Source organism: Zalophus californianus, chromosome 8 (genome assembly GCF_009762305.2).
Source record: "Zalophus californianus isolate mZalCal1 chromosome 8, mZalCal1.pri.v2, whole genome shotgun sequence".
Lineage (NCBI taxonomy): Eukaryota > Metazoa > Chordata > Mammalia > Carnivora > Otariidae > Zalophus > Zalophus californianus.
This window is the reverse complement of record NC_045602.1, coordinates 139,478,877-139,505,420: the sequence shown is the minus strand read 5'-3', so window position 1 is coordinate 139,505,420 and position 26,544 is coordinate 139,478,877. Positions and strand designations below refer to the sequence as shown.

Here is a 26,544-nt window from a genome sequence, read left to right as displayed (position 1 = left end):
TTAAGAGGTGGCACGGCCCTCTGCATTGAGTGCAGTCGTGGGGACTTCCCCTCCACAAGGCTCCCCAGCCCTTGCTCACGCCCGCCCACCCACCCACCCACCCACCCGCGTGGCTGAGCACATTCCTTCACTCTGGCTCGCGTGTCAGGTTCCTCAGGGAGAGCCAGGCTCCAGACACTCGGTCCAGAATGGCCACGAGAGAGCCGTTTCAGCAATTGATCATACCCAAAACTGGATCTGAGTAAGCAAGTGTTCAGTAAATGGCTGTTAGAGTAAGATGTCATTCGAAGTTAAAATACCCTTAACTCATGTTAATTAGGAAATGATAGATTACCCTTCATGTCTGCTGAGCAGAAACATTTGGATAGGACACTCAGGGTGGGCTGCCTGACCTTCCAGTCTCTACTCCCTCCTTCGCCAGGCTCTTCCTTTCTTGGATACACAGCTTTTGAGGGCGGGGGGGGGGGGGGGGCGGCCAGGGAGAGGACGTTCTGGAAGCCGGGTCTCTAATGAAGGTGGTGTTCAGGTCCTGGTGTGTTAGGAGTGGATGTCTTCCATGGGCATCCCACTCACATGTGAGCCTGTGAAGCAGGCCCTTCCCAACGGGAGGGAGGGAGGGTTGCACTAGGCTGTGTGCGCAGAGGCTCCATCTCCCCACCTCACTCTGGCATACCTGATTTTCCTTCTCGGGGACTGGATGGGCCGTCTACCACCCTCGTGTGCTCCGCCTGTCAACCCAGCTCTATTGGAATTTGGGAAGATTAACAGACATTTTAGAATTATATAACGGTGTCCAAAAACAACTATTTGAAGTGACTTGTGATCATCTTTAAAACCAAAAAGAATGGGAAAACAGTACTGATTTTCAGTAAGTGAAAGGTGTACACACACAGCATAAATACCTATATACTACAGTAACATTAACTTACCAGTTGCATTTATACAATTTGATTTTAAGTATCTTACGCTGTTGACAAATTTTTGTATATCATTTCTCCCTAAAATTACTGTTTCGTGACTTGGGTTTTTTGTTCCTCTTTTGGTATTCTGGATTTCTTAATGAGCGTGGGGCGGAGAGTCATTATTGAAATATTAACATTCCTGATGTACGATTTAGAATGGAATAATCTTTTTTATTTAAGAAATGACTATGTTTAAGAGCTGTCCTGTGCCCAGAAACCCCAGGGTCTTCCGCGTGGCCAGTTTTCTGAACACCCTGCTCTTGTGTCTCCGTCCTGTGCTTACAGAGACCGTGAGCATTACTTAGCTCTTGTTAACTGAGTGTCTTTCTAAACCGAGAAGATTTATTTTAGCCATTTCAATCAGCACAGTCCTGCCCATTCACTGCGACTTGGACACCAGCAGCTAGTGAACTTACCTAATGGCATGTGCGGAGGTGAGCATCGTAACCAAGTTGTAGGACTGGCCCCCTGATTGAACCTTCAGCTTCGTATCTGTGGCGCAAATCCTCAGTGAGGACAGGACAGGCTATTGCCTTTCTGACGTGTTAGCAAAAGAACACAGCTAAGATCTGGTTGAAACACCGTCCCTGGTGCCTTGCCTCACTCCCTGTAGGTTAGCAGATGTTGATATTTGCATAATGGCCTTCCCCACCTCCTCTCACGCGGCTGCTTTCGCAGTATATCTGGTGTTTTGATCTGTAACCTGGGTGAATTTATGTGTGAGCTGGGCCCTGGGCTCTGTGGTCTGGCTCCGCAGTCTTTTGCAGTAAACTCTTCAAACTTGATTTTACTTTGCCAGTGAGTGTCTTCCACGACCGCCCTTAATAGGGTTTGCATCTGAGGAACAAAGGTTGAAATTAGATTCTAAAATTTGCACAAATATTTTGTTTTTCAGGTCTTGAGTCACCACGTCCCAACATAATCCTTGGGTTAGTAATCTGTCAGAGAATAAAACGTCCTTCAAATGCTGGAGAATTAGAGAAGGTAGAGGAGAAGCGGATCCGCCCTCAGACCCAAGAAGAAATGGAAGTTCCAGTCTATCCCAAAGTGCCTGCGGCCCCGCAGTCTGAGAGGAAGCCCCCCAAGTCCCAGGTGGGCTCCGGGGACATGGCGGTCAGCACCACACCCCCAGGGACTCCTCCACCACCGCCCCCGCTGCCGGAGCCCCCCGCTGCGCCAGCCTCGTCCTCTGTGTTGAAGATCCTGTCCTCGCTCAAACCGGGAGCCACGAGCAGCGTCCCCTCAGCCCCTGCACTGGCTGTTCCGGCGGCCGCTGCCGCCGCCAATTCCTCTGCCCCGAAAACAGCCTCGCCCCTGGAGCACATCCTGCAGACCCTGTTCGGGAAGAAGAAATCATTTGATCCCCCTGCCAGAGAGGCCGTGGAGTCCGCCCCAGCCTCCCACTCAGACTCCAAAGCCAAGGCCGACGGTGGGCTGCCCGCGGCGCCTTTACTAGATCCAATTGTCCAGCAGTTCGGTCAGTTCTCAAAAGACAGAGCTCTGGAGGACGAGGAAGACGACAGACCGTATGACCCCGAAGAGGAGTACGGTCCTGAGAGAGCCTTTGACACTCAGCTCGAGCGTGGGAGGCGCCCTGACGTGGAGAAGGCCCCCGAGACCGCCGAGCGGGAGGAGGTGGCCTATGACCCAGAAGATGAGACCATTTTAGAAGAAGCCAAAGTGGCCATTGACGACCTGCCCAACAGGATGTGTGCGGACGGGAAGGGAGGCGCCACGGAGAGGCCTGGTGAGCCCGCGGCCCCCGGAGCGGCCCCCTCCCTGGTGGAGCAGCAGAAGATGATAGAAGAGCTCAACAAGCAGATCGAGGAGCAGAAGAGGCAGGTGGAGGAGCAGGAAGCCGCGCTACGGCAGCAGAGGGCCGCCGTGGGGGCCTCCATGGCGCACTTCTCCGTGGCTGAGGCACTCATGTCTCCACCCCCAAAGTCCTCCCTGCCCCAGGCTGAGCTGTTTCCGCAAGAGCAGCAGGCCGCCGGCCGCCCCGCTGCGCTCCCTGGTGCCCCTCCAGCCGCCGGCCCCGGCTGCGACCCGCGGCAGAGTCGGGACCCCCGGCAGGCCCGGCGGCTGGCCGTGGAGCACTGCGAGAGCGAAGCCGGCTCGAGGCCCCCCACAACCCGGGAAGAGGGTGCAGAGACTGCCCTGCCAGCCAAGCCGGACGGCCCCAAGCACGAGCGCTCCTTGAGCCCGGCACCGCCACCGGCAGATGGCGGCCCACCCTCGACGGGCTTGGGTAGCATGCCCAGACCTGCCCGCAAGGTACTGTTGCCCACGCCCCCCAGCACCGCGTTTCAGCCTGGCTTCCCTTTACAGAACGACGGGCAGAGTTTCCCCTCTCCTGGAGGGAGGGACCCTTTCTCAGGCCCAGCGTGTACCTCTCAGGAAAAATCGCTTGGCTCGACCCAGTACGAGGATCCAAGAAATGTTCAGTTTGCTGAAAAAGGTGACCACTCGGCTGTTGAAGCCGAAGGAGACAGAGAGCCACAGTGCAGACCCGGTGAGGGGGCTGCCACATTCCCCACAGCTGGACAGAGAGGAGGGGCCCCTCCGCCCCCATCTCAGGGCCAGCGTGAGGCAGCACCACGCGCTTTCGGGACGTCAGGGCTTCATGGCCCCAATTTCCCAGGACCAAGGGGGCCAGTCCCTTCGTTTTCAGAAGAGAATATCATTTCTAATAGCGATGGGCCAAGGGGGCCTCCGCCGGCCAGATTCGGGGCCCAGAAGGGGCCCATCCCTTCCTTGTTCTCAGGGCCACATGGGCCCTCTCCCTACGGGGATGGCAGGGGTCCCTCCCCCTCCCACCTCGGGGGGCCCAGAGGAGCAGCACCACCCCAATTTGAAGAGCGGAAGGACCCCCATGGGGAGAAAAGGGAATTCCAGGACAGCCCGTACGATGAGATGGCCGGCCCTGCCCCGCAGTTTGAGGGACCAGAACAAGCCCAGTTCATGGGGAGTAGGAGCACGGCGCCTTTCCAGTTTGGAGGCCAGAGAAGGCCTCTGCTGTCACAGTTTAAAGGGCCCCGAGGGGGTCCCCCTCCCTCCCAGTTTGGCGGTCAGAGAGGGCCCCCCCCCGGCCACTTTGTGGGCCCAAGGGGGCCACATCCTGGTCAGTTTGAAGGACCCAGAGGCCAAGCACCAAATTTCATGCCAGGACCCAGGGGGATTCAGCCTCAGCAGTTCGAGGAGCAGAGGGTAAGCTCACCGCCGAGATTTGCCAACCCCCGGGCGCCAGCGCCCCTTCCGTTTGGTGGACCCAGAGGGTCTGTGCCCTTTCCCGAGAAGAGTGAGCCCACGCCTCCCCGCTTCCACTTCCAGGGCCCGCCAGCGCCGGGGCTGAAGCCAGGCCCCAGGCCACTGCTGGAGCTGCCCAGCCACCCACCACCGCACCGGGCGGAGCGCTGGGAAGAGGCGCCCACACAGGGCCCCGAGACTGATTTCCGTGAGGGCAAGGGCCATGAGTACAGAAGCCAGGCCTTCGAAGGGCGGCCGAGGGAGCGGTTTGAAGCCGGGCCCAAAGAAAAGCCTCTGGATGAACCCGAAGCCACGCTGCCAGAGAACCGGCCGGGCAGGGCCCTGGAGGAGCGCCGGCGGGAGCGAGGGCGGCGTTGGAGCCGGGAGCGGGACTGGGAAAGGGGCCACGAGCGGGGCCGTCACCGCGACAAGGACCCCGGGCGCGAGTGGGACCGGAGTCGGGAGCGCGGTGCCGACAGGGACCGGGGGCGGGAGCCAGAGCGGGCGGCCGAGTGGGGCCGGAGCCGGGAGCGCAGCCGGAACCGGGACCGGGAGCGCAGGCGGGAGCGGGAGCGGTCTCGCAGCAGGGAGCGCGGCCGTGACCGGACCCGTGACCACGGCCGGGAGCGCAAGGACCGCAGCAAAAGCAAGGAGGGCGCCCGCGACCCCAAAGCTGAGGCCCCTCGGGCTGCCGCCCCCGCCGCGCAGACCTAGCGGCCACTCGCCGGCCGCGCGAGCCCCTGCAGCTGCTCTGGCCCCGGCCGCCCTCAGCCGGCCTCCCGGAGAGCTGGCCCCAGCTGTGGTGAGCATGTGGTTTTGCAAAGAGCTACGAACTTAGATGCAGAATAGAATATTCTGGACTTGAAAAATTACTGTAATTTTGTGTATAGTGGTTTCTTACAAAATTTCACATCTTTACAATTCTGATGCTTTTTAAAAAAAAAAAAACTAAGAACTCAGTATTTCCATTTAAAATTACTGAAATGGGAAAGTGTCTACAGAAGCATATTGCTTTTTCAGATTATAAAGTTATCTTTTCCAGTAACTTGACCAGAGTAAATTTTAAGGGAATTTCCGTGGACCTTAGAGCCGTACCTTTACTGACATCTCTGTATCTCTGTTTCTGGAAAGCTGCTGCGAGGGGCGCCGGCCGGGGGAGAAGGCCTTCTGCTCCTCCCGGGGATGGGGAGAAAGACAGAGCTTTTACAAACGCGTTTTTCTTTTGTCACAAGGAAATGTGAATTACAAATTTCAACCAGGAAACAAAACATTTCTTAGTTTTTCTCAGTTTTTGTATATCACCTTATACGTTTTTTTTTTCCTCAAGAACAGGATTAAAAGCAACATCTGTCCGAGTAGAAACTGTTGCATTTTTTAAATAGCAATTTATTGAAAAAGGTGTAACCTTTACCAGCTTAAAGAAAATGAGAAAAGAAGCCAATTAAGTGTACTTTAAAACGGGGGTGGGGGGTGGGGGGTGACTTTGATTTGAAAAATCAGGAGCATTTTTGTTTGTGAAACTCGACCATCCCCACAGTCCTTCCTGTGGCCCAGGGAAAGTGCACCCGCCCCAGACTGCTAACCTGGCCGGTGATGCGTTTTAAAGTCTGTCATTGAAAATGGAACAGTGTTTGTGTGAAGTCTGAGACAGAAAACAGTGACAGTCGCTCGAGAACAACAAACCGGGACACTGTTGACCCAAACAGCGTCCTGCTCCTGGTCGCATAATTTCAAGTACTTCCAAAGCAGGAAATAGAGAAAACCTTGCTAATTTATTTGACTGTACAAATACACTTTCATAATTTTTTTATATTTTCATAAACTTACTTTTGCAAGTGTAAAATTAGAGAATTTCATTCATTGTTTGGAGTCTATTCCATTGTACATCACTACAGATTTTTCACTTTCTAGCACAAACGTTCAAATGATAACAACGAACACGGAGAACTTGGTGATTCGGTGTGACTGGTTCCAGACCAAGCGTCAGTAGGTTAAATTACATTGAAGTGGCGTCAAGTTCCAACATCTAATATGATGTGAAGGGTTTTTTACATGTAAAACAAATTTTTCTAATTTAAATACACAAATGTAAAAATCAAGTGTGTTTCTTTAGGGTTACTTGATAGAAATTTCTGTAAATTGTATTTTATATTGCAAAGTATGATATCACTGTACATTAAAACATGCAACTCCATAGGTTTTGTTACTTGAAGTAGAATAAATGTCTACAGAAGGTTTTCTGTCCCTCGTGTGCCGTTGCTTTTCCCTGTTGGGACTTTGGGGCTGGACGGGGGCCCCCGCTCAGCAGACGACCTCTGGCCTCGAGTCGGGTGACCCGCCCTACCGCTCTGTCTGCTCCGTGTGTGGCTAGACGCGCCCGGTGCCTGGTGCTGCTCAGGGAGCACGTGGTGGGGCGGACTGTGTGGCCGTGGCCGTGGCCGGGAGGCTGACGCGGGTGCCTTCACGATGAGGGGACCCGACACGTGGCCATGGCTAGAGCGTGGGCACAGCACAGCCCCGTGAACTGTGGCTAGTCACTGCTGCCTGTAACCGCCCTCAACCTAGTGACCCGCGCCCGAACTTCCTCAGCTTGTGCACCCCAGCGCCGCTGCGAGCAGAAGCGAAGACGTCCCCTCTGGCACAACAGGCCCCCATCCCAGCGGAGCACGCAGCCAACGCCGGGGGGCCGAGGGGGCAGCCCTGACCGTGGGGGGGCCGCTCTACGGAGAGCTGCTGCCTGCCCAGGCCCTGCAGGTCGGAACACCCCAGCTGTGCAGGACAGACGCTAAGGAGTGCTGAGCGTGGCACCCGGCTCCCAGACTCGCAAGATGAGAGGGGTTTCCCCAAAGTGTCGGAAACGGCCCCACGTTAAAATCCTCAGTCCATCGTCTACTCCTCAGATGCTTGGCCTCGTTTGTATTCATCCCAAAGCCTGGCTTTCAGAGGCTCCACGAAACCTTCCCGCGGCACCAGGCAGCGCCGTCCTCACCCTGCCACCTGTCACGCCATCACCCCTCCAACCTGTGACCCCATTTAGCCAATGTCGCCCACAATCCAGGGCGCCCCGAGCTGTGTGTGGCTCTCCAGAAGCCCGACTAGTGAGGAGTCCGGCTTGAGGACATGGCCCGGCAGGGCAGTCCCTGGGATTCGAGCTGCGGGGCCTGGCAGGGGTGCCACCGGCCTGGGAACCCCAGTCCTGGTGCTTCACCGGCCGGGCTGCGCTGTGCAGAGGTGGCCATAAGGGAGCATGAAAGGAGCCTGTTCACCAGAAAGCTGGAAGGGGCTGGGGCTCCACGGAGACAGCACCGAGGGGCTGGCACGCTCCTCAACTCCACCGCACCCCTGCTAGCCCAGGGACCCACCTAGAGGTAGGGCTGGGTAGGGGCGCAGCCACGGGGACTGTGCGGGAGGCGGGGAGAAGCACGCACCCCTTTGGGCAAGCCCTACTGGGGCCCCTCGGAGGGGAGGCAGGGACGGGGCCCCGACTGCTGGGTCTCCGTGGGACAGTGCACTGTGCGCTCACCATAGGACCCTCGGGGGAGGACAGGAGCACCGAGACAGCCCGTGACTTGACACCCAGCAGTAACTGCTGGTAACTTTTACCTGTTTTCCCTGAATCTTCTTCCCCTGTTTTTCTTTCACAGAATTGGGATTCTATACATTCTTGTGTCTTTTCTTTGTTTCTTTTATCCTGGGCGATTCCCAAAGGCATCAAGTATTAAAAGCATTATTCGTGTTTTTCACATTGTTCGAAGGGTTCATATCCTTCTAGTTTGCAGAGAATGAATGCTCCCTGTAGGTCTGTGGGGTCCTAAGTGTCCGCCCAGGAGAACAGGAAATGAAAGCAGCATATTCAGCGAACCAAGATCTGCCCCGCTCCCCACCCCCCGCCTGGGGGGCAAAAGCGGTCGTCCGGAAACAAGCATTCCTCATGGTATTTCTGGCCCCTTTTTCCTGTGCTTGCGTTGCTGATGCTCAGGGCTATATCACCAGGGAAATACATTTAGGAAACACCAATGAACAGAGATTCTAAACAGAGTTTTGTCTGCATGCCTCACGGGAACCTAGAGGCAGGCAGTCCCAAGGGGTAGAGTGGCCTCAGTGTCACTGACAGCCCATCCTCAGCCGGTCCCTTTGTCCTCATGGCTGGCATCACATCATCCTCTCCCTGTTCTAGGAGGAAGCCAGCAGGAGCAATAGAGCCTCGCAGGGCATACCTGCCCCATCTGCTCCCTGTTCACAACTTCTGGTTAGATCTTGTTGGTCGCGCCATGTCACACGACCACCCCTAGCTCCAAGGGAACAAATCCGGGACCGCCGGTAAAAACAGAGGAGGGATTGAGCCGCCGGAGACACACAGTGTGGGTCAGCACGGCATGTCAGGACCCTGGCACCTTCAAGCACAGCCGGTGGGAAGGGCAGGTGCAACCACGCCCGCCCCTGCAAGACTTGACAGTTTCTGACCAGTGACTTCAATTGCCCAGCTGGACATTTCACCCCAAAGCATGCATTAGCCACAGGGCAAGGTCACCTGCAAGGGGGCCAGAGTTGGTTCTGGGGGTACAGATCGTAGCCATTGCAGTGGTATGTGGCCTTCCAAAGGGCCCAGCGCACACACAACACACACATGGCCCATCAGAGGCACTAAAATGTCCCAGCACAGGAAAGGAGTTGAGGAACGTTAAGTCTGGAAGGGTTTCTCTGGGAGTCACCAGTTCTCAAAGGTTGGGAAACAGGACTAAACAGAAGAGGATCTGTGCACACACAAAAATCTGTAAGGAGGGGCGCCTGGGTGGCTCAGTCGGTGAAGCATCTGCCTTCAGCTCAGGTCACGATCCCAGGGTCCCAAGACTGAGCTGCATGTCGGGCTCCCTGCTCAGCGGGGAGCCTGCTTCTCCCTCTGCCCCTCACCCTGCTTGTGCTTGCTCTCTCTGTCAAATAAATAAATTCTTTAAAAAAAATAAAAACCATTACATTAAAAAATATATATCTATAAGCAAGTATTTACAGCGCCCAAACCAGGAGATCCCCCACAGTCCCCTCCACCCACACGTGGCCCCACTGCCCTCCTGGCCTCCAGATCTCAAGCAGAAGTGCCTCTGGTGATCCCCCTAATCAGGAATATGCGGAAGGGGGCATGCTGACCAAAGTGGCCCAGCGAGAGCCAGAGGCATCCTGCCCCCAGCACGGCCCCCAGCACGGGCCTCGGCACACCTCCCAAGCCTTGCTCACAGCACCCTTTAAACCCTATTTTCTAAACAAAGACAACAACAGAGTCATGCTCCCACCTAACTGGATGCGGCCATCCTGAAAACACGTGCATATGCCCAGGAGAAGACAGTCCCTCCCCGGTGTTCTCCACAGGCTCACACTCGGTGCTGCAGCTTGGTGGCAGGGATAAGGCCAGCAGCTGCTGTGGTCCTCATTTCTGCAGCTGGCCACAGGCCGCTCTGCACCATCCAGTCCGCGCTCCCTGGCTGGGACTCCCCGCCTGGTGGGAGCCCCAGAGCTTCCTTCCTGATGGGCCTGAGCTCCCAGCAAGCCCACCTGAATCGCGTCCTTGAACTTTTGCACTGACTTCAATCACAGGACTTGAGGGTACTGGGAGGCACCCCGGGGAATCCTCCTGCATTCCAGGCATGTCCTCCGGCCCTCTGCCCCTTGACAGACAGGCCCGATCAGCCTGGCCAGTACAGTCTACGTTCTTTACCTGTTGGCTCACTGGCACGAAGCGTCCTACGTGGCCAGGTGGCCGCCCCAGCCCACAGCCCAATGAGACTGGCACTGCGTCCTCTGGATGGGGCTCTCTTCCCCTTGAACTGAGCTTTCTAGAACCAGAAGTTGTGGGAACAGACAGCAGAGATTCAGCTCGTGGATCAGGAGAGGGAACAGTGAGAGGAGCCATCCCATTTTGACCCCTTGATTCCCAGGTCCATGAATCCCAGCTGTGCAGAAGGAGCACCATAAATTGGTTGCTGACTTAGAGCATATGCTGTATCCTGGAAGGCACTGCCCAGCCCTGCAAGGTGCGGCCATCTAGTGGGCGCTGTGATCGAGTCTGCAAAAGGCCGTCAAGCACACCTATCAGAACAACCAAAATCCGGAACGCTGACACCCAAGGCTGGCGAGGATGTGAAGCTGCAGGAACTCTTCATCCACTGCTGGCGGGAGCACGAAATGGGGCAGCCACTTTGGAAGACAGTTTGGTAGTTTCTCACAAAACTCTTGTAATACGATCCACAACCACACTCTTTGGTATTTATCCAAAGAAGTAGAAAACTCATGTCCACACAAAAACCTGCACGTGGATGTTTATGGCGGCTTTATTCATAATCGCCAAAACTCAGAAGCAACCAAGATGCCCTGCGGTAGGTGATTAATAAATAAACTGTGGATCATCCAGACTGCAGATATTATTCAGGACTAAGAAGAAATGAGCTCTCAGGCCATGAGAAGACAGAGAGGAACCTCAAATGCATATCACTCAGTGAAAGAAGCCAATCCGAAAAGGCTACACACTGCATGATGTCAACTATATAACATTCCGGAAAAAGCAAAATTATGCAAACACAAAGATCAGTGGCTTCCAGGGGGCAAGGGAGGGAGGGATGAGTAGGCAGAGCACAAACGATTTTTAAGGAAAATACTCAGTATGATATCCAACATATATGTCCTATACGTGTTTTGTTAAATTTGTACCTAAGCATATTTTTGCGTGATTGTAAATGGTATTGTATTTTAACCACAATGTGCACAAGTTCGTTGCTAGCGTATAGGATACGGTGATATTTGAACACTGTTCTTCTATTCTGTGACCTTGGTGAAGTCCGTTGGTAGCTTTTTTATAGATTCCATAGGTTTTTCTACACAGATTGTCATGTTGTCTGCAAGGAAAGACAGCTACACTTCTCTCTCAGTCTGGATGCCTTCTCTTCTGCTTGCTTTCTTGTGCCGAGTAGAGCCTCCAGTACAATGCTGAATTCAAGTAGTGATGGTGGAGGTCTTTGCCTATTTCCTAACCTAGGGGAAAACAGTCTCATACTGGTAATTATGATGCTGGCTGTAGTGATTTCATAGATGCCCTGTATCAGGTTGAGGAAGTTCCCTTCCATTACGGATTGCAGAGTTTTTATCAGAAATGGATGTTATACTTGGTGAACGCTTTTTTTTTTTCCTTTTTGGCCTGTTAATACAGTAAATGATGTTGGTTGATTTTCAAATGTAAACAACCCTTGTGTCACTGGAATACGATCTACTTGGTCATGACCTATTATTCCTTTTTTCAGAAATCTTTTTGGATTCAATTTGCCAAGATTCTATCAAGAATTTTTGCAGGTATTGCTCTGTGGTTTTATATTCCTGTTAATATCTTTATGCGATTTTGATATCAAGTCACTCTGGTTTCACAGAATACATGTTTGTATAACAGTTTCACATTTGACACTTACCCTCATGACACACGGCTCACACAGATGGTATGCTTTTTGTTCTCAATTGTGGGTCCAGGGTCACTAAACTGACCTTATGACCCACCATGGGTCTTCCCCTAGATGATGACCATGTGTGCTGTGCTGCCCTCCTGTCCTTGAAGGGCTAGTCCTTCATTCAGGGTCCCTCTGATATTTTATTCTCTTGCATGTTTGGGGTGGAGGCCTGGTACTCGCTCCCAAGAGCCATGGCTGGAGCCTTCCTCACTCCCTGCACACTAGGCTTGGCTCGAATTCTCAGTCAGGTTCTCAGCTCAGCCGGCTGCCTCCTGAGGGGTAGGCGGAACCACTGGGAGCTACACTGACTTTAAAAGAAAAGCATGTTTGGTATTCTGTTCATATTTTATTTAGAATGCAAACTCCAGTAAAGTCAGACCATTCTCACATTTTACGTCTAAACAAAAGAAGGTTTGAAAACTGCTATCTGCAAGAACTCCACCCAAACAAGAAACAAAAAAACACTGTAGGTGCCAATGGTCTTTATTTCCAATAAGTGAAAAGCCATATTGGACATAACCTTGATTTTATTTTCTCTTTTAACCATTGTAAATTTCACGGTACTCTGTGATTTTTCTATTCAAGTTGGGGTCCTTTGACCAGCTGCATTTGCATCAGATGGGGGCTCCCTAGAAAGGTGGGTTCCAGGTCCCCCTAGGCCTGACCTAGAATCTGCTTTTTAACAAGATCTGGCAGTTCTGTGCACACTGCGGTCCGTGTCGGTGCCGTGCTTGGAATCTACTCAAAGATTTTATCCGTGTCATTCCATGCATTTAATGGCTTGATCATTTCACTTAAGATTATGTATTGCAATCACCTACAGCTGATTTCTAATCTGGTGTGGAAATCAGTGCTCTAACTTGTTTTTTTCTATTCGTATTAATCCGCTGTCCTCAAACGTTTTACTGAGGACTTCGCCACTTCCCTCCGTTTTAAGTGGGAGAAAAGAAAAGCGTGTTAAAACCGCGTGCAGGGTCTGATCTCGCATTTGTTCCGAGAAAGGACGCGGTAAGGGAGCGCTGCACGTTCCGGGGGCACGGCTGCTGTCTGTTCTGGGACGCACCGGTCTGAGAAAGAGTGTGACCAGGCTGCACGGCCCCAGGTCACACAGGTACACGGGGTAAGGTATCTCACCTGTGAACTGCTAGGGCGCACGCGCCCGCCGGCCCCGCCCCCGACCTGCGCGCGCAGCCTGCCGCCCCGCCCCCCCCCCCCCCCACATACCTGCGCGCGCAACTCCCGTGGAGGCCGCGGGGCGCGGCGGGGCGGGGCGGGGCGGGGCGGTGGCCAGGCCGTTGGCGGGGGCGGGGCGGAGCGGGGCGGGGGCGGGGCCGCGGCGCAGGGGGTGGGGTTTCCGTTGCGGGGCGGGGCGGCGCAGGCGCACTGCGGGTCCAGCGGTTTCCCGCCCCCCAACGTCGCCCGGCGAGGCCGCGCCGGCCCGGAGCCCGCCGGCCCCGCCGCGCGCGCCCCGCCGTTGGCTCCGGCATGTCGGGCCCCGGGCCGCGGGAGCCGCCGCAGGCGGGCGGGCCGGCGGGCCCCGAGGGCGCGGACGCGGCGCCGGGCGAGGCGGGACTGAGCTTCACGACCACCGACCTGAGCCTGGTGGAGATGACGGAGGTGGAGTACACGCAGCTGCAGCACATCCTCTATTCGCACATGGAGGCGGCGGCGGCCGACGGCGAGCTCGACGCGCGCCTCAGCTCGGCCTTTCTGGCGGCCGCCGCGCCGGGCGCGGCGGCGGCGGGCGGCTTCGCGGCGGCGGGGGGCGCGGCGGCGGCGGCGGCTGGGGGCGCGGCGCCCGTGTACCCGGTGCTGTGCCCGCCCGCGCTGGCCGACGGCGGCTTCGCGGGCGCAGCGCCCTGCCTGGGCCACGTCGACTTCCAGGAGCTGCGCATGATGCTGCTGAGCGAGGCGGGTGCTCCCGCCGCCGCCGCCCCCGCCGAGAAGACGCCGGGCGCCGACTGCCCCGGTCCCGGCGCGCCGCGGCCCAAGGCGCCCGACGGCGGCGGCAAGGAGAACGCGGAGGGCGCGCCCGAGGCGCGGGCCAAGTCGGCCGTGCGCGTCCGCCTGGAGGACCGCTTCAACAGCATCCCTGCGGAGCCGCCGCCCGCTCCGCGCGGCGCCGAGCCCCCAGAGCCCGGCGTGGCGCTCAACAAGTGGGTGTCCCTCCCCCGCCACCTCCCGGGTGGCCGGGCGCGGGGAGGCGCGGGTGCGCCGGGAGCGGCCCGCTGGGGCTGCGTGCCCACGAGGCCATGCGCCGCCGAGGCCAGCAGCCTCCGCCGGGGTGCACACGAGGAGGTCCCATGGAGCGGCCGTAGTCTCTATCTGGGTGCACATGAGTCCTTCTGGTGGGGCGGCCACCAGCCTGGCTGGGTCTGGGTGTAGACAAGGTGATCCAGGTGCAGAGGCCACCAGCCCTACTACAGCTTGTGTTTGAATAGGGATGAGGCCCAAGTGGGCCTGGGTGTAGGTGAAGTCAAACCTGGAGAAAGCCACCAGCCTCCTCTGGCCGGCATCTTCACAGGGAGCAGATCCCGTTGGGTCTGGGGCCGACTTGAAAGGTTGTGTGCTCTGCAAGCGCCGATGAGCAAATACTTTTGAGTCGTGAGTGCATACCACGAAGCATGCCCTCGTGTGGTGCATACTCTGCATGTGGAAGAGAGTTCAGTTGAGATAAGTGTACAGATGCTTCTGAGGACCAAAGCTTTTGCACCAAATTGTCCACCTAAATGTCAGGAGAGGCCTGTTTCTCCCACGTTGACTCAGGTTAGGGGTGACTCCACACACGGATGAGCCTTGGTGGAAGGAAAGTGTCCTGATGACAGAACACAGCTTCGCCCTGCCGCCAGGATGCCAGCGCATCAGTCATGTCTCAGAGATAAATACTGAAGAGGAGTAGCCTCTTGTGCTGGGGGGGGCTTCTCGCTTTCTATCCCTCCCTACCCTGTGGTTTTCCCCATTTTGCCCCTAGTCATCAGAGTTTGGAGAACGGCCCAAAAAAGTGAGAGAGATTGGTGTCAGGTGACATCCAGCCATATGGTCCTCTGTGAGGAAGAAGTGTGAGCTTGTCCACTGCAGCGCTGGTTGATCCTGGTACGGTAGAGGTTTCCACGAGGAGGGGCGCGCGTCCTGCCCGATCTGAGTTGTCTAGAAGTCTTGGTGCTAGCCAGGAGAGCGTGCTGGGGATCACAGCCTTTGGCACACTTGCCTGCCACACAGTCTTCACGTGTCTCCGGGTCTCCTTTGTCTTGGCAGTTTGGTAACTCTTATCCGACATCCTTCCGAATTCATGAACGTCCCTCTTCATCAGCAACAAAACAAATGCACGACATTGGTGAAAAATAAAACTGCGGCAGCCGCCACCGCTTTACAATTTACATGCCCTCTGTTCACGGCCAATGCTTGCTCTGCTGCGGGGGTTTCGAGCCTCTCACAGACGCAGGTAAGGGAGGGACTTGTCACAGGTAAGGGAGGGACTTGTCGGGTGTTGCCCTTTTGTATCAGATGGATTTTATTTTTGTTAGGTCTGAAGGATTTGTTTTTCTTTTATTGAGCTTAATAATCTTTAAGATCAAAAGGGGTGGTTTGGGAACGTCTTAAAATCCTCAGTGTACGTGAAGTTACTCAAATGGCATTAACACCTTTGCCCTGACTTCGGTTAGAGGGCATTTGATTTGTGGGCATGCTGATAAACTTCCTGTCGCTTCATTTTTTGCAGGGTTCTGGTAACCCATGTTCTATACTCGAAGCTGCCAAGCATCAGGACATTGGATTGCCTAGAGCATTTTCTTTCTGTTACCAGCAGGAAATTGAATCCACTAAACAGACTTTGGGCAGTAGAAACAAAGCTTTGCCTGAGCAGGTTTGGATTAAAGTAGGAGGTAAGCCATAAAGCAGAGGGAGCACTGCCCTGCTGGCTTCTTGGCGGGGAGTGGGGAGGGAGAGAGGCCGAGTATAAACAGGAAGTAGTCTTTTTTTTTTTAAAGATTTATCCATTTATTTGTGAGAGAGCGAGCACGAGCACACAAGCAGGGGGAGAGGCAGAGGGAGAGAGAGAATCTCGGGCAGACTCCCTGCTGAGCACAGAGCCCACCATGGGGCTGGATCTCAGGACCTGAGCCAAAATCAAGAGTTGGCCGCTTAGCTGACCGAGCCATCCACGCTGCCTTCAGACATCATATTTATACTTAGCACGGAATCATTGAGTTTGGGGGCTGCTTTTTCTTACTGGTAATCTCCATAAACAGAAAAATGATAGACTTATGTAAATTTTCAGTTTCCTTCAAGTTGCTGAAAGCACTTAATAGTTGTTTTTTTGTTTCTTATTTTATATTTCGTGAGTGAGGCAGGAGTCTGAAATCTGCTAAAAGCTTTAGGAGACAATCTACAGATGGGCAAAGGATTGAGTTGGGAGCAAGAGGCCATAAGGTGATTCAGAAAGTTTTAGAAATAAAGAAACTGCTGAAGGCAAACTTTGCTCACCTTGAGAGTGAGCTCACAATCCCTTTCTCCTTGCAAACAAATTACTTTTCAACTTAACGCGACAAAATAACACCTAGCTTTTCCAGAGCTGATGGGGGCAGGGCGGGGATGGAGTGCTGAGCTCCTCCAGCCAGTGGGTCGTTCTCCTTGTTAGGACTTTTTATTCAAAAGTATGCGCTACCATTTGCAAAGCGAAAGGTTGATAGTAACATAAACCATGTACTAACTCCTCAGCTTCAGGAACAAAATATTCCCAGCGCTGTGAATTTCCCACCATGTCTTCCTTGCAGGTCCCATTGTGGAAGTTGTGCGTAGGGACCCTTTGGCCACAGAAACTTTGGTTTTGTTTGGCGTCTCAGGAATGTACGTCACCACACATGATGGTTAGGTGCCAGCTGTTCTGGAGGTGGTGGAATTTGCCGTGTTCCTCTAGCATAAATAAGAGCTGGGATGTGATTCCTCCTTCTGGGGGCAGAATCACTTGTCAGCTGAGGGCACATTGAACCCTAAGGCACTTAGGTTTTGTCCTCTTCTGAGCATGGCAGATAGAGTACCTGCTGTCACATTAGAGTAATTGTATAAAAGAAAATCTTTGGGAGAAAGTTTGTTTTTTCTATTCTGAACATCAGAAAAATTGAACAACCTCTTGGTTTCTCTATTCATAGATGGCAGCTAACACCTGTTGATAAAAAAAAGGGACTTCTGACAAGGTTCTATTGATCACATAATACTCAGAGTGTTTTAGTTATGGATTTATGTTCAGTTTTGTGGTTTGGAGCTTTGTGCTAATGGCTTGTACCAGTTACTGTAGTGGGTACAGCTCTTCCTGTTCAGTTCTGGGCCTTCCTTTGCCCATTCATGTATCTATTCTGGCTTGAAAAATGCCACAAAATACATTCAGCATTAATGGGGACAAGTTAAGTAAAATAAAAAATTAAAATACCACTTTTTTCTTCTTTTGCAAAGAAGAAGCGCTATGTAAGCAAGCCATAAATAAGAGGAATCGGAGTAGAATACGTCAGCTGGACACAAATGTAGAACGAAGAGCCCTTGGAGAGATTCAGAACGTGGGCGAAGGCTCAACCACCACACAGGGCGCTTGGCCGCCCGCGGAGTCCTCGCAGGCAAACCTCGGGGAGCAGACCCAGAGCGGGCCCCAGGGAGGAAGGTCGCAGCGTAGGGAGAGGCACAACCGCATGGAAAGAGATAGAAGGTAATGCGTGTGATTGCTCGTCAACACGCAAGTTTACTATAGTTACTAGCAATAACAGGCAAGTCATTCATGAAACAGTAGTTTAGTTATTTCAAAACGTGTTCAACGTGGAGAAAAGTTGGCCGGAGTAAATACTGCGTTTTGCTAGGTGGATCGGGGTCCCCAGGACCACCCCCAGGTTTGAGGATTCATTAGGAAGACTTACGGCTTTGATTGATTACAGAGAAAGGACACAGCAAACTTAGCAAAGGTGCCTGGGGAGGAGTCCAGGGAGCCAGATGCGAGCTCCCAGGTCACCTCTTCCAAGGGGCTCCCAGATGCACTCTGCTCCTGCAGCACCGGGTCCTGGGGCGGGTGAAATTGCCAGCTGGGAACGCTCATGAGAGACTCAGTGCCCCAAGATTTTATTGGCGGGTCGGGTCATGGAGGCATTTCCTACCTGGTGAGCCGCCAAACCCCAGGCCCCCAGAGGGAGAAGCAGTGCTCAGCATGAACTGCATTGTTCGTACAAACATTTTAGCACAGTTAGGCACCTCACTAATGATGCTGGGAACCCTCCCAAGATCGTAGTTCCCCAAGGCCGTCAGGAGCCAGCCTTGTGAGTGGGCCTCCGGGAGACAGCTGGGCTGCACACCAGGGCACCAGCTTCACTTGGTTCTTTTAAGAATGTTGGGGAAGAAAGGGTTAAAACTGTTTTTTAGGTCGTTTTATCTGCAGGTTTTATTTAGAATTTATTTGGATTTTATGTAGAACCAAAAGGTGGTTAATTTTTCTGTATTACAGCTGGGTTTTTACCTGATGTTTCCCTAACGTAACTAATGTAATTAACTTAATCATTTCCGGGGTCCTTCGTCCCAGTTCCCTTTCTGTAGCGCGGGGCAAGGCAGATACTCAACTCTGAGGCTCCGGTGTTGACCTGAGGCAACTTCCTTCTTTCTAAGGGATGTAGTAAAGCTAGTTAGCCCACCAGCAATCATTCTTAGACCTGTATGCACGCGCGCGCACACACACTCTCTCTCTCTCTCTCTCTCTCTCTCTCTCTCTCTCTCTCTCTCTCTCTCTCTCTCTCTCTCAAACTGAAGGACGTCTGTGAACTAGGAAGGATGGCTTTCCTACCTGACATGTCATCAGCGTTTACTGGGTACCTGCTGTGGGAGAATCCTTACCCGTAGGTTGGCACCCTGCCATTCCCTAGGGTAACACACTGCAGGTTCACTGCCTCGCATCTCTGTCTCTCGTCTGTGATGTAGAGCTGTCTCCCGCTCAGACTGGAGATAGGTGCCTGCTGTCGCGTTTGCCTTAGGAGACCCCCGTGTCTGCTCCCACGTGTGCACGTGGAAGGTGGGCAGCAGGGGTCGTGCTGCATCCACCACTCTGTGTCAGCTCCTCTGGGACCTGGCATTATGCCAAGTGTCATCTGTGAGAGCTAACATGGTCTAATCATAAGACCCAACTTGTGATTTAAGTTCTCTCTGAAAAAAAATATCTCTAAAAAGACTGGGCTTGGGGATATTAGCAGAGTGTAGTGTGTGATCCTTTTTTTTTTTTAAAAGATTTTATTTATTTGAGAGAGAGAGAATGAGAGAGAGAGAGCATGAGAGGGAAGAGGGTCAGAGGGAGAAGCAGACTCCCTGCTGAGCAGGGATCCCAACGTGGGACTCGATCCCGGGACTCCAGGATCATGACCTGAGCCGAAGGCAGTCGCTTAACCAGCTGAGCCACCCAGGCGCCCTGTGATCCTTTTTTGAACCAGGGCCCCTTTGGAGGTCAAAGCTGTGACTCTTAGCTGTGGGTCAGTTCCTTGGCACACGGAGAGCAGGGTAATAACTTGTGAGTGAAGAACGATCTACCCAGAAAAAGTGCACACACAATTTTCCTTCCAGTTTCGGGGGTTTGGCTCTGTCCCTGGTCTAGAGACTTGCTCCCGGCCCTTGAGCAGGACGGTCCTGGTGGAGCGCGGCCCCGAGCGCAGGTGGCCAGGCCGGGAGTGGCGGTATCGCTTCTGCTTCTCAGCGTGATTACTTTGGATTTTGACTGTAGGCGCAGAATCCGCATTTGCTGTGATGAGTTGAATCTTTTAGTCCCGTTCTGCAATGCGGAGACGGATAAGGCGACCACCCTGCAGTGGACCACGGCGTTCCTGAAGTACATTCAGGAAAGACATGGAGATTCTCTTAAAAAGGTCAGTATTCAGGGCAGATAGATTTTCAGAATTTTATAGACTGACAAGTGATGTTATTTTTTCCCTAAGATAGCCCCGACTGTCGTTCATTTCCTGGAACCCAGTGTCAGATGCTGAGTTCACTATGAGCAAAACTGCGCTCGTTAATGTTGTAGCTCATCGTTTATTGAAATACTAATCACAGCCCGGGTTGGTTCACTGACACGCAGCGTATGAGTGACTCAGGTATCCGTTGTCAGATTGAGCACCTGCTGTATACAGCAGGTTGTATGGGACTGGAAGGGGTGTCAGACACCTGTAAGATGTGTATTTTTTTACCCTCTGAAGACTTTGTGAAGGGATGAAGCAAGACGAATTAAGAAGGGAGAGAGAGAGAGAGGCAGATAATGCAACAGTCTGGAATTCAGATGCATTCAGAAGGTGAAGAGAGACTCTTCCATGGGCAGGGCGACTGGGGACGACTTGGGGGCTCTGGGCCCGAGCACCTGGCTCCCAATGCAGCCAGCACTGCCTTGACCCTGCCTGTCGGTTCCAGGGGCAATGCCAGTGAGCGAGCGCAGCTCCCGGGGAGGGGGGTAACCGAGCACGTGGTGTGAGTAGGAGTCCAGCCGCCCTTCCTCAGATGGAAGAACGGAGGCTCCAGGTACTGGCCTCAGCATGCTGGTGGTCAGGGTGCGTGCTGATGAGGCCATGGTGAGGCAAGCCCTGCGCACCCCGATTGGGTCCCTGTGGAAGCCATCGCGTGGCCGCCACTGTGGCTGCAGCACCTCTTAGGGACTGAGTCGAGGTTGGTGCATAAACATGGAAACCTTTTACAAAGAGCCTCCTGTGTGTAGATCCCGCGGGGCTGGGAGCCACAGGCTGTGTTTCTGGTTCCCGTTCTGTCTTGCATGGTGTTCATACCACGTGAGCTGTGCTGTCATTGTACATGTGATCATGTTTTAAAGCAGTATTTGTGTCACGTTCCTTCTGATTGGGTCGTTTATGGTTATCCTGCAGTTACTCTGTGATGGTATTTGTTAGAGGTAAACTGTTAATTTTAATAAAATAAAGCTTTTATGTATATATTTGTTAAGCTTTTTATCTTAATCCCAGCCAGTTAACACAGTGTAACACTAGTTTCAGGTGTACAATATGGTGACTCGGCACTTCCGTAGGTCACCTGGTGCTCATGAGGACAAGTGCCCTCCTTCATCCCCACCCCGTTTCCCCCACCCCCACCCACCTCCACTCTGGTCACCATCAGTGTGTTTTCTAGAGTCAAGAGTCTGTTTCTTGCTTTGTTTCTTTTTCTCTCTTTTTTCCCTTCACTCTTCTGTTTTGTTTCTTAAATTCTACATATGAGTGAAACCATACGATAATTGTCTTTCTCTACTTGACTTAGCATCATCCCCTCCAGTTCCATCCACGTCAGTGCAAATGGTAGGTATGTATCCTTTCTGATGGCTGAGTAATCTTCCCTTGTATATATGGACCACATCTTCTTTATCCATTCATCTGTTGAAGGGCATCTCGGCTCCTTCCACAGTTTGGCTATTGTGGACATTGCTGCTATGAACATTGGGGGGCAGGTGCCCCTTCTTTTCACTACGTCTGTGTTTATGGGGTAAATACCCAGTAGTGCAATTGCTGGGTCATAGGGTAGCTCTATTTTCAACTGTTTGAGGAACCTCCATACTGTTTTCCAGAGTGGTTGCACCAGCTTGCATTCCCACCAACAGTGTAGGAGGGTTCCCCTTTCTCCGCATCTTCACCAACATCTCTCGTTTCCTGACTTGTTAATTTTAGCCATTCTGACTGGTGTGAGGTGGTATCTCATTGTGGTTTTGATTTGGATTTCCCTGATGCCGAGTGATGATGAACATTTTTTCATATGTCTGTTGGCCATCTGGATGTCATCTTTGGAGAAAAGCTTTTGTATTTTTGAAAATGATTCAATGTTTGGCTTTGTGTACCTATTAGTAGTAAGTTATTGACACAATTCATTCAAATATGATGAAGGCACTTACAACAACAACAAAAAATCTGTTAACTGTCTTTGTATATACTTAGAGATTGAATAGGTTAAAACTTGTGGGTATTATATTTTGTATTTCATACATAAATATGGCTTGGGTGGGCACAGCAAGAGGAAAACTTCCCCGCAGAGACCTGGGACCAGTGCTGCTGCTAGGTGCTCCCCATGGGCTGGTCCCGCCCTTCCCCAGCTGGGGCGTCTGTGCCCGAGTCTCCGTCAGCCTTGGGTGTCCTGGCTTCTTGTCTTGTTGTTCTGCTCTGTTGGCTTTTGAGGGGGGCAAGCAGAGTTAGTGGTGGTGTTTGGGGGGTGGCAAGCGGAGTTAGTGGTGGTGTTTGGGGGGTGGCAAGCGGAGTTAGTGGTGGTGTTTTTTTCTGTTGTAATTTGCTTGTATGTTTTAAAAGCTTACCTTCTTTATTATTTTAAAGATTTATTCTTTCTGACATCTGGAGTTTAAAAGCTTTTAGTCTGTTTTACACATTTTTTTTTATTATGTTGTCATCAACAAAGATGGTCTGTATAAAGAGAGAGTTTTTGAAAGTTTGCTGAGACTTCTGTTGTGACGTGTTCTGTGGTCGGTTTTTAAAAGTTCTGTGTTTATTTGGAAAGAATGTGTATTCTCTGTTTGGTGAATTCTGTGTTTGTTAGGTTGAGATCATTAATGGCGATTCAGACTCCTCCTGTGGGGCGCCTGGGTGGCTCAGTCAGTTAAGCGTCTGTCTTTGGCTCAGGTCACGATCCCAGTGTCCAGGGATCGAGTCCCGCATCGGGTTCCCGGCTCTGGGGAGAGTCTGCTTCTCCCTCTGCCCCTGGCCCTGTTTGTGCGCTCTTACACTTTCTCTCTCTCCCTCCTTCCTTCCCTCTCTCTCAAATAAATAAAATCTTTAAAAGAAAAAATTCTTTTTCAAAAAACCTAGGCTCTTCTTGTCCTCTGCTGTCCAGCAGACCTGTTCCAAGAGGCACGGCCTGGTGCCCTGAGCACTTTCTCGGGTGCCTTGTCTGCCTGTTGTCCTCACAGCTTCCTGGCTTGGTTCCTTGACGTGCGACCGGGGCCATCGCTCTCTTTCCTATTAAGAAGAAATTTGCTTTCTTTTTTTAGTTTATTTTTACTTATGTCGGCTCCACCCTTAACGTGGGGCTCGAACTCCTGACCCCAAGGTCAAGAGTTGTACACTCTTCCTACTGAGCCAGCCAGGTGCCCCAAGAAAGACGCTTTTTATATTTGGCATTCTCACGTTTACAAATCGAATGTGAACACCTGCTTTGGCTAGATGTTCTCCCAAGGGTGTTCTGATTCGTTGTAGAACTCCCTGGAAACTCCGACATTTCACTGAGGTTTCATTGCAACAGATGCTGGTGGGGTGAGTAGGACGGTGGCTGCCGGCTTGCCTCGGGCCCGGGAGAACCCAGACCACACCCGGCTGCCCTCAGCAAAGGCGGACACCCCGCACTCTCCTCGCTGTGTGCACGTTGCTCAAGAGGTCTCTGGAGTACTTTCTTAGGTCAAAAATGACAGTTTCCTTCTTTGTGACTTTTATGTAATTATTCCCAAATTCTACCTTCTCAAATATAGGCAGATATTTTATTTTATTTTATTTTATTTTAAAGATTTTATTTATTTATTTGAGAGAGAGAGAAAGAGAGAGAAAGCACATGAGAGGCGGGGGGAGGGTGAGAGGGAGAAGCAGGCTCCTCGCCGAGCAGGGAGCCCTATGTGGGACTCGATCCCAGGACTCCAGGATCATGACCTGAGCCGAAGGCAGTCGCCTAACCAACTGAGCCACCCAGGCGCCCAGGCAGATATTTTATATTTGGGCTTTTGGGTGTCAGGATACAGGAAATTGTCAAAATGTGGCTCATCTTAAATTGCATCGAGACCCTAAAACCCTTTCTTTCAAGTTTGGGAAGAAAATTAGAGATACGTGCAGGGATAGCTCCTGAGTGCAGGTAGCAGTTACCAATGGCAGGTGGACAGGTAGTGCACTCCAGGCAATCCAGGGGTACCTAGTGCAGCACGAACTTCTGCTTCCATTTTTGGACAGGAATGCAGTATGAAGCCGCCACAACCCAGCAACAGAAAAACAACACAATTCAAAAACGGGCAAAGGATTTGAATACCTTTTTCCAGAGAAGATAAACAAATGACCATCAGGTCCATGAGCAGATCTCTGATCATCAGGGAAATGCAAATCCAAAGGCTGTGCCGCTTCCCACCCAGTAGGTGTGACTGTTACTGACAGACGGAACTGCAAGTCTGGGAGCAGAACACCATGCAGCTGCTGTGGAAAATCGGGTGACAGCTTTCAAAGGTAGAATTGTCACATGACCCGGCGGTTGCACTTGTGGGTAGAGACCCAGGAGGACACTTGGATGTGAACGTTCACAGCAGCCAGGACATGGAGGCCCCCTGTGTCCATCAGCAGATGAGTGGATAAGCAGAGCGTGTGCACAGACAGCGGAATATGGCTTAGCCATAAAAAGGAAGCGCTCGGCACCTGCCACAGCACGGATGCACCTGAGGATGCCAGTTACAAAAGGACAACTACTGTATGAGCCCACCTCTGTGTGGTCCCCGGAGTCATCCCAACTCGTAGAGACAGAAAGTGGGACGGTGGGTGGGTGCTGGGGGAGGGCGAGAGCCCACGTTCCGTGGGGACAGAGTGTCTGTGTGGGACGATGAAAGGTCAGAAACGGCGCTGATCACACAGCATCCTGAAGGTAGTTAATGCCACTGGGTAAAACCACTTAGATAAGTGGCTAAAATGGAAAACTTCACGTTACATATTTTTTACCATAACAGAAAATCTGTAAACGTAAATTTAATTGTTAAGAATGCTATGCTTTAAAAAAAAAAGAACTTATGGAAGTGTATCCGTGCACAGACGCGGGGAGAACAGAACACTGAGCTCCTGGGTTCCTTGGGCACAAGGGAGCGTCGTCAGTACCCCCGTCCTGCCTCCCTCGATGGATGGTTTAAAGCATTCCACAGATTTCTCGGTTTTACTCTCAAGGGCATCTCTAAAAATAGAAGTGTGGGGCGCCTGGGTGGCTCAGTCGTTAGGCGTCTGCCTTCGGCTCGGGTCATGATCCCAGGGTCCTGGGATGGAGCCCCACGTCGGGCTCCCCGCTCAGCGGAGATCCTGCTTCTCCCTCTCTCACTCCCCCTGCTTGTGTTCCCTCTCTTGCTGTGTCTCTATCAAATAAATAAAATCTTAAAAAAAAATAAAAATAAAAATAGAAGTGTGGTTTAAAAGCACCATCGCATCCAGATGCCCCCGATGGGCTCACAGCGGTCTTTGTCCAGCTGACTTCCTTGAATCGGGATCCAAACGCTGTCCAGCCAAACGGTTGGTAGCTAAACAGCTTTGATTCCACGATGGCTCCCCTCTCTCTTCCCTGTCCTTTATCTATTGAAGAGATGGAATCCTCTGTCCTGTAGCATTTTCCACCTTGTGCATTTTGCAGACCCCCGATCTTTGTTTCCCAGAGGCTGATGAGATCAGGCTGTCTGCTTGCACTTGCCTTCTCCTTTTGTGAGCTTGGGGCTGCCCCGTGTGCTCAGGACCAAAAACCGGGGCTTGTTAAGAGTTCCTAGAGGTAGAGAGCGTGAGCAAGGGCCGCAGGGGACAGGGCTCCGCAGGAGCCAGCTTTCAGCCTTCCAGAGCCAGCCCCTGATGCCAGGCCCACCACGGAGCACTCACCGGTGTGTGTGGGGTATGTGATGGTCATGGTGTCTGCGGGGCGATGGAAAGTTCTGCAGACGGATGGTAGCGATGCTGTGGGACAGTGTGCCTGGGCTGAATGCAGCCTAGCAAACACTCACACATGGCGAAAATGGTATCGTAGCATGCATATTGTACTTCATTGAAAAATATAAGTATGGCTGCTTGTTTTTAAATAAAGAAGGCTTTATAAAAGGGACAGGCATTATGGGAATCTATTGGAAAATTAACAGTATGTGTAAATGTGACTATTTGAGAAAAATGTTTGAATCCCTGTTTTTATGACATATACCCCCTTAAAAGAGGTGACATGAGTTCGTGGATGACACCTTTATAAATTTTGAAGTAGGTTAGCTCATAGTTTTAACCTTTGGTGTATTTTTAATTTTTTTAAATTTTATTTATTCATTTTAAGTAATCTCTATGCCCAACATGGGACTCGAACTCACAACCTGAGATCAAGAGCCTTCACTGACTGAGCCAGCCGGGTGTCCCCAGCCTTTTGTGTTTTTAAGAAAGTTTCCAAGTCTGTAAATTCACAACATTAATGGTGGTTTCTCAACTTCAGGAATTTGAGAGTGTGTTTTGCGGTAAAACTGGCAGAAGGCTCAAGTTGACCAGACCGGACTCCTTGGTGGCGCGTCCTGCGCAGGAGAGCCTACAGAGCAGCCCAGCCATGGATATCAAGTGACCAGAAGGGACCGCTAGTTCCCGGCAGTGGCGGCTGCTGCCCGGGGGCCCCGAGCGTCTGTGCAGCCCCGGAGCCCTGGCGGTCTGGCTCTGGGGGACGTGAGTCCAGTTGAGGGGCCTCTGTGGGGACGTTACAGCACGTTTTATAAAGATGTTTGTCTAGAACAAAATACTTAGCCATTCGTGTCCTCTTAGACCATTTGGGGATGAAGACATGTTGACAATTAGCAAGAAACTTTTCAATTATCTGCCTGATTCCATCATGTTTTCTTAACATGATAACTTCAAAAATTAACATCCTTTGTAATTTCCTTAGTCTTCCAAGGTACACCGCTTTTTACTTACTTTATTTACATTTTAAATATGCCCACTTAGCAATTGGAACAAGTTAAATTGTTCTTAATTAGAAGTAGTTTGGAAATTTTACTCCTTTGTTTCTCCCTCCCCTGTGCTGACTTCCAGTCACATGGGACCGCGTTGTGAAATGCGGTCCGTGTCCAGCCCTCTTGCTGGACATTTTCCAGAGACTCCCTTTGAAGCCACTTTTGT

The 26,544-nt window shown here is 52.2% G+C and overlaps 2 protein-coding genes across 12 annotated transcripts in view; both read left to right on the top strand.

Annotated features, from left to right (window-relative positions):
* The window catches only part of DIDO1 (death inducer-obliterator 1), a 49,947-nt gene extending 44,791 nt beyond the window's left edge, over window positions 1-5,156 (top strand). For all 9 annotated transcript variants that reach the window (XM_027623131.2, XM_027623130.2, XM_027623123.2 and 6 more), the window contains one exon: window positions 1,858-5,156. In XM_027623131.2, the coding sequence (XP_027478932.2) occupies window positions 1,858-4,922 (3,065 nt within the window). In that variant the 3' untranslated portion in view covers window positions 4,923-5,156. The remainder of the gene's footprint in view (window positions 1-1,857) is intronic.
* Window positions 5,157-13,142: 7,986 nt separating this feature from the next.
* Window positions 13,143-26,500, top strand: TCFL5 (transcription factor like 5). Of its 3 annotated transcripts, none has more exons than XM_027622587.2 (6): window positions 13,143-13,848; window positions 14,948-15,134; window positions 15,411-15,573; window positions 17,144-17,387; window positions 19,428-19,569; window positions 25,874-26,500. In XM_027622587.2, the coding sequence occupies exons 1-6, from the start codon at window positions 13,178-13,180 to the stop codon at window positions 25,994-25,996; spliced, it is 1,530 nt and encodes a 509-aa protein (XP_027478388.2). In that variant the 5' UTR covers window positions 13,143-13,177; the 3' UTR covers window positions 25,997-26,500. The 3 variants fall into 3 exon arrangements, with proteins under 3 accessions (XP_027478388.2, XP_027478387.2, XP_027478389.2); XM_027622586.2 differs by having other exon boundaries at window positions 17,141-17,387; XM_027622588.2 differs by lacking the exon at window positions 25,874-26,500 and adding an exon at window positions 23,626-24,758 and having other exon boundaries at window positions 17,141-17,387.
* The last annotated feature ends 44 nt before the right edge of the window (window positions 26,501-26,544 follow it).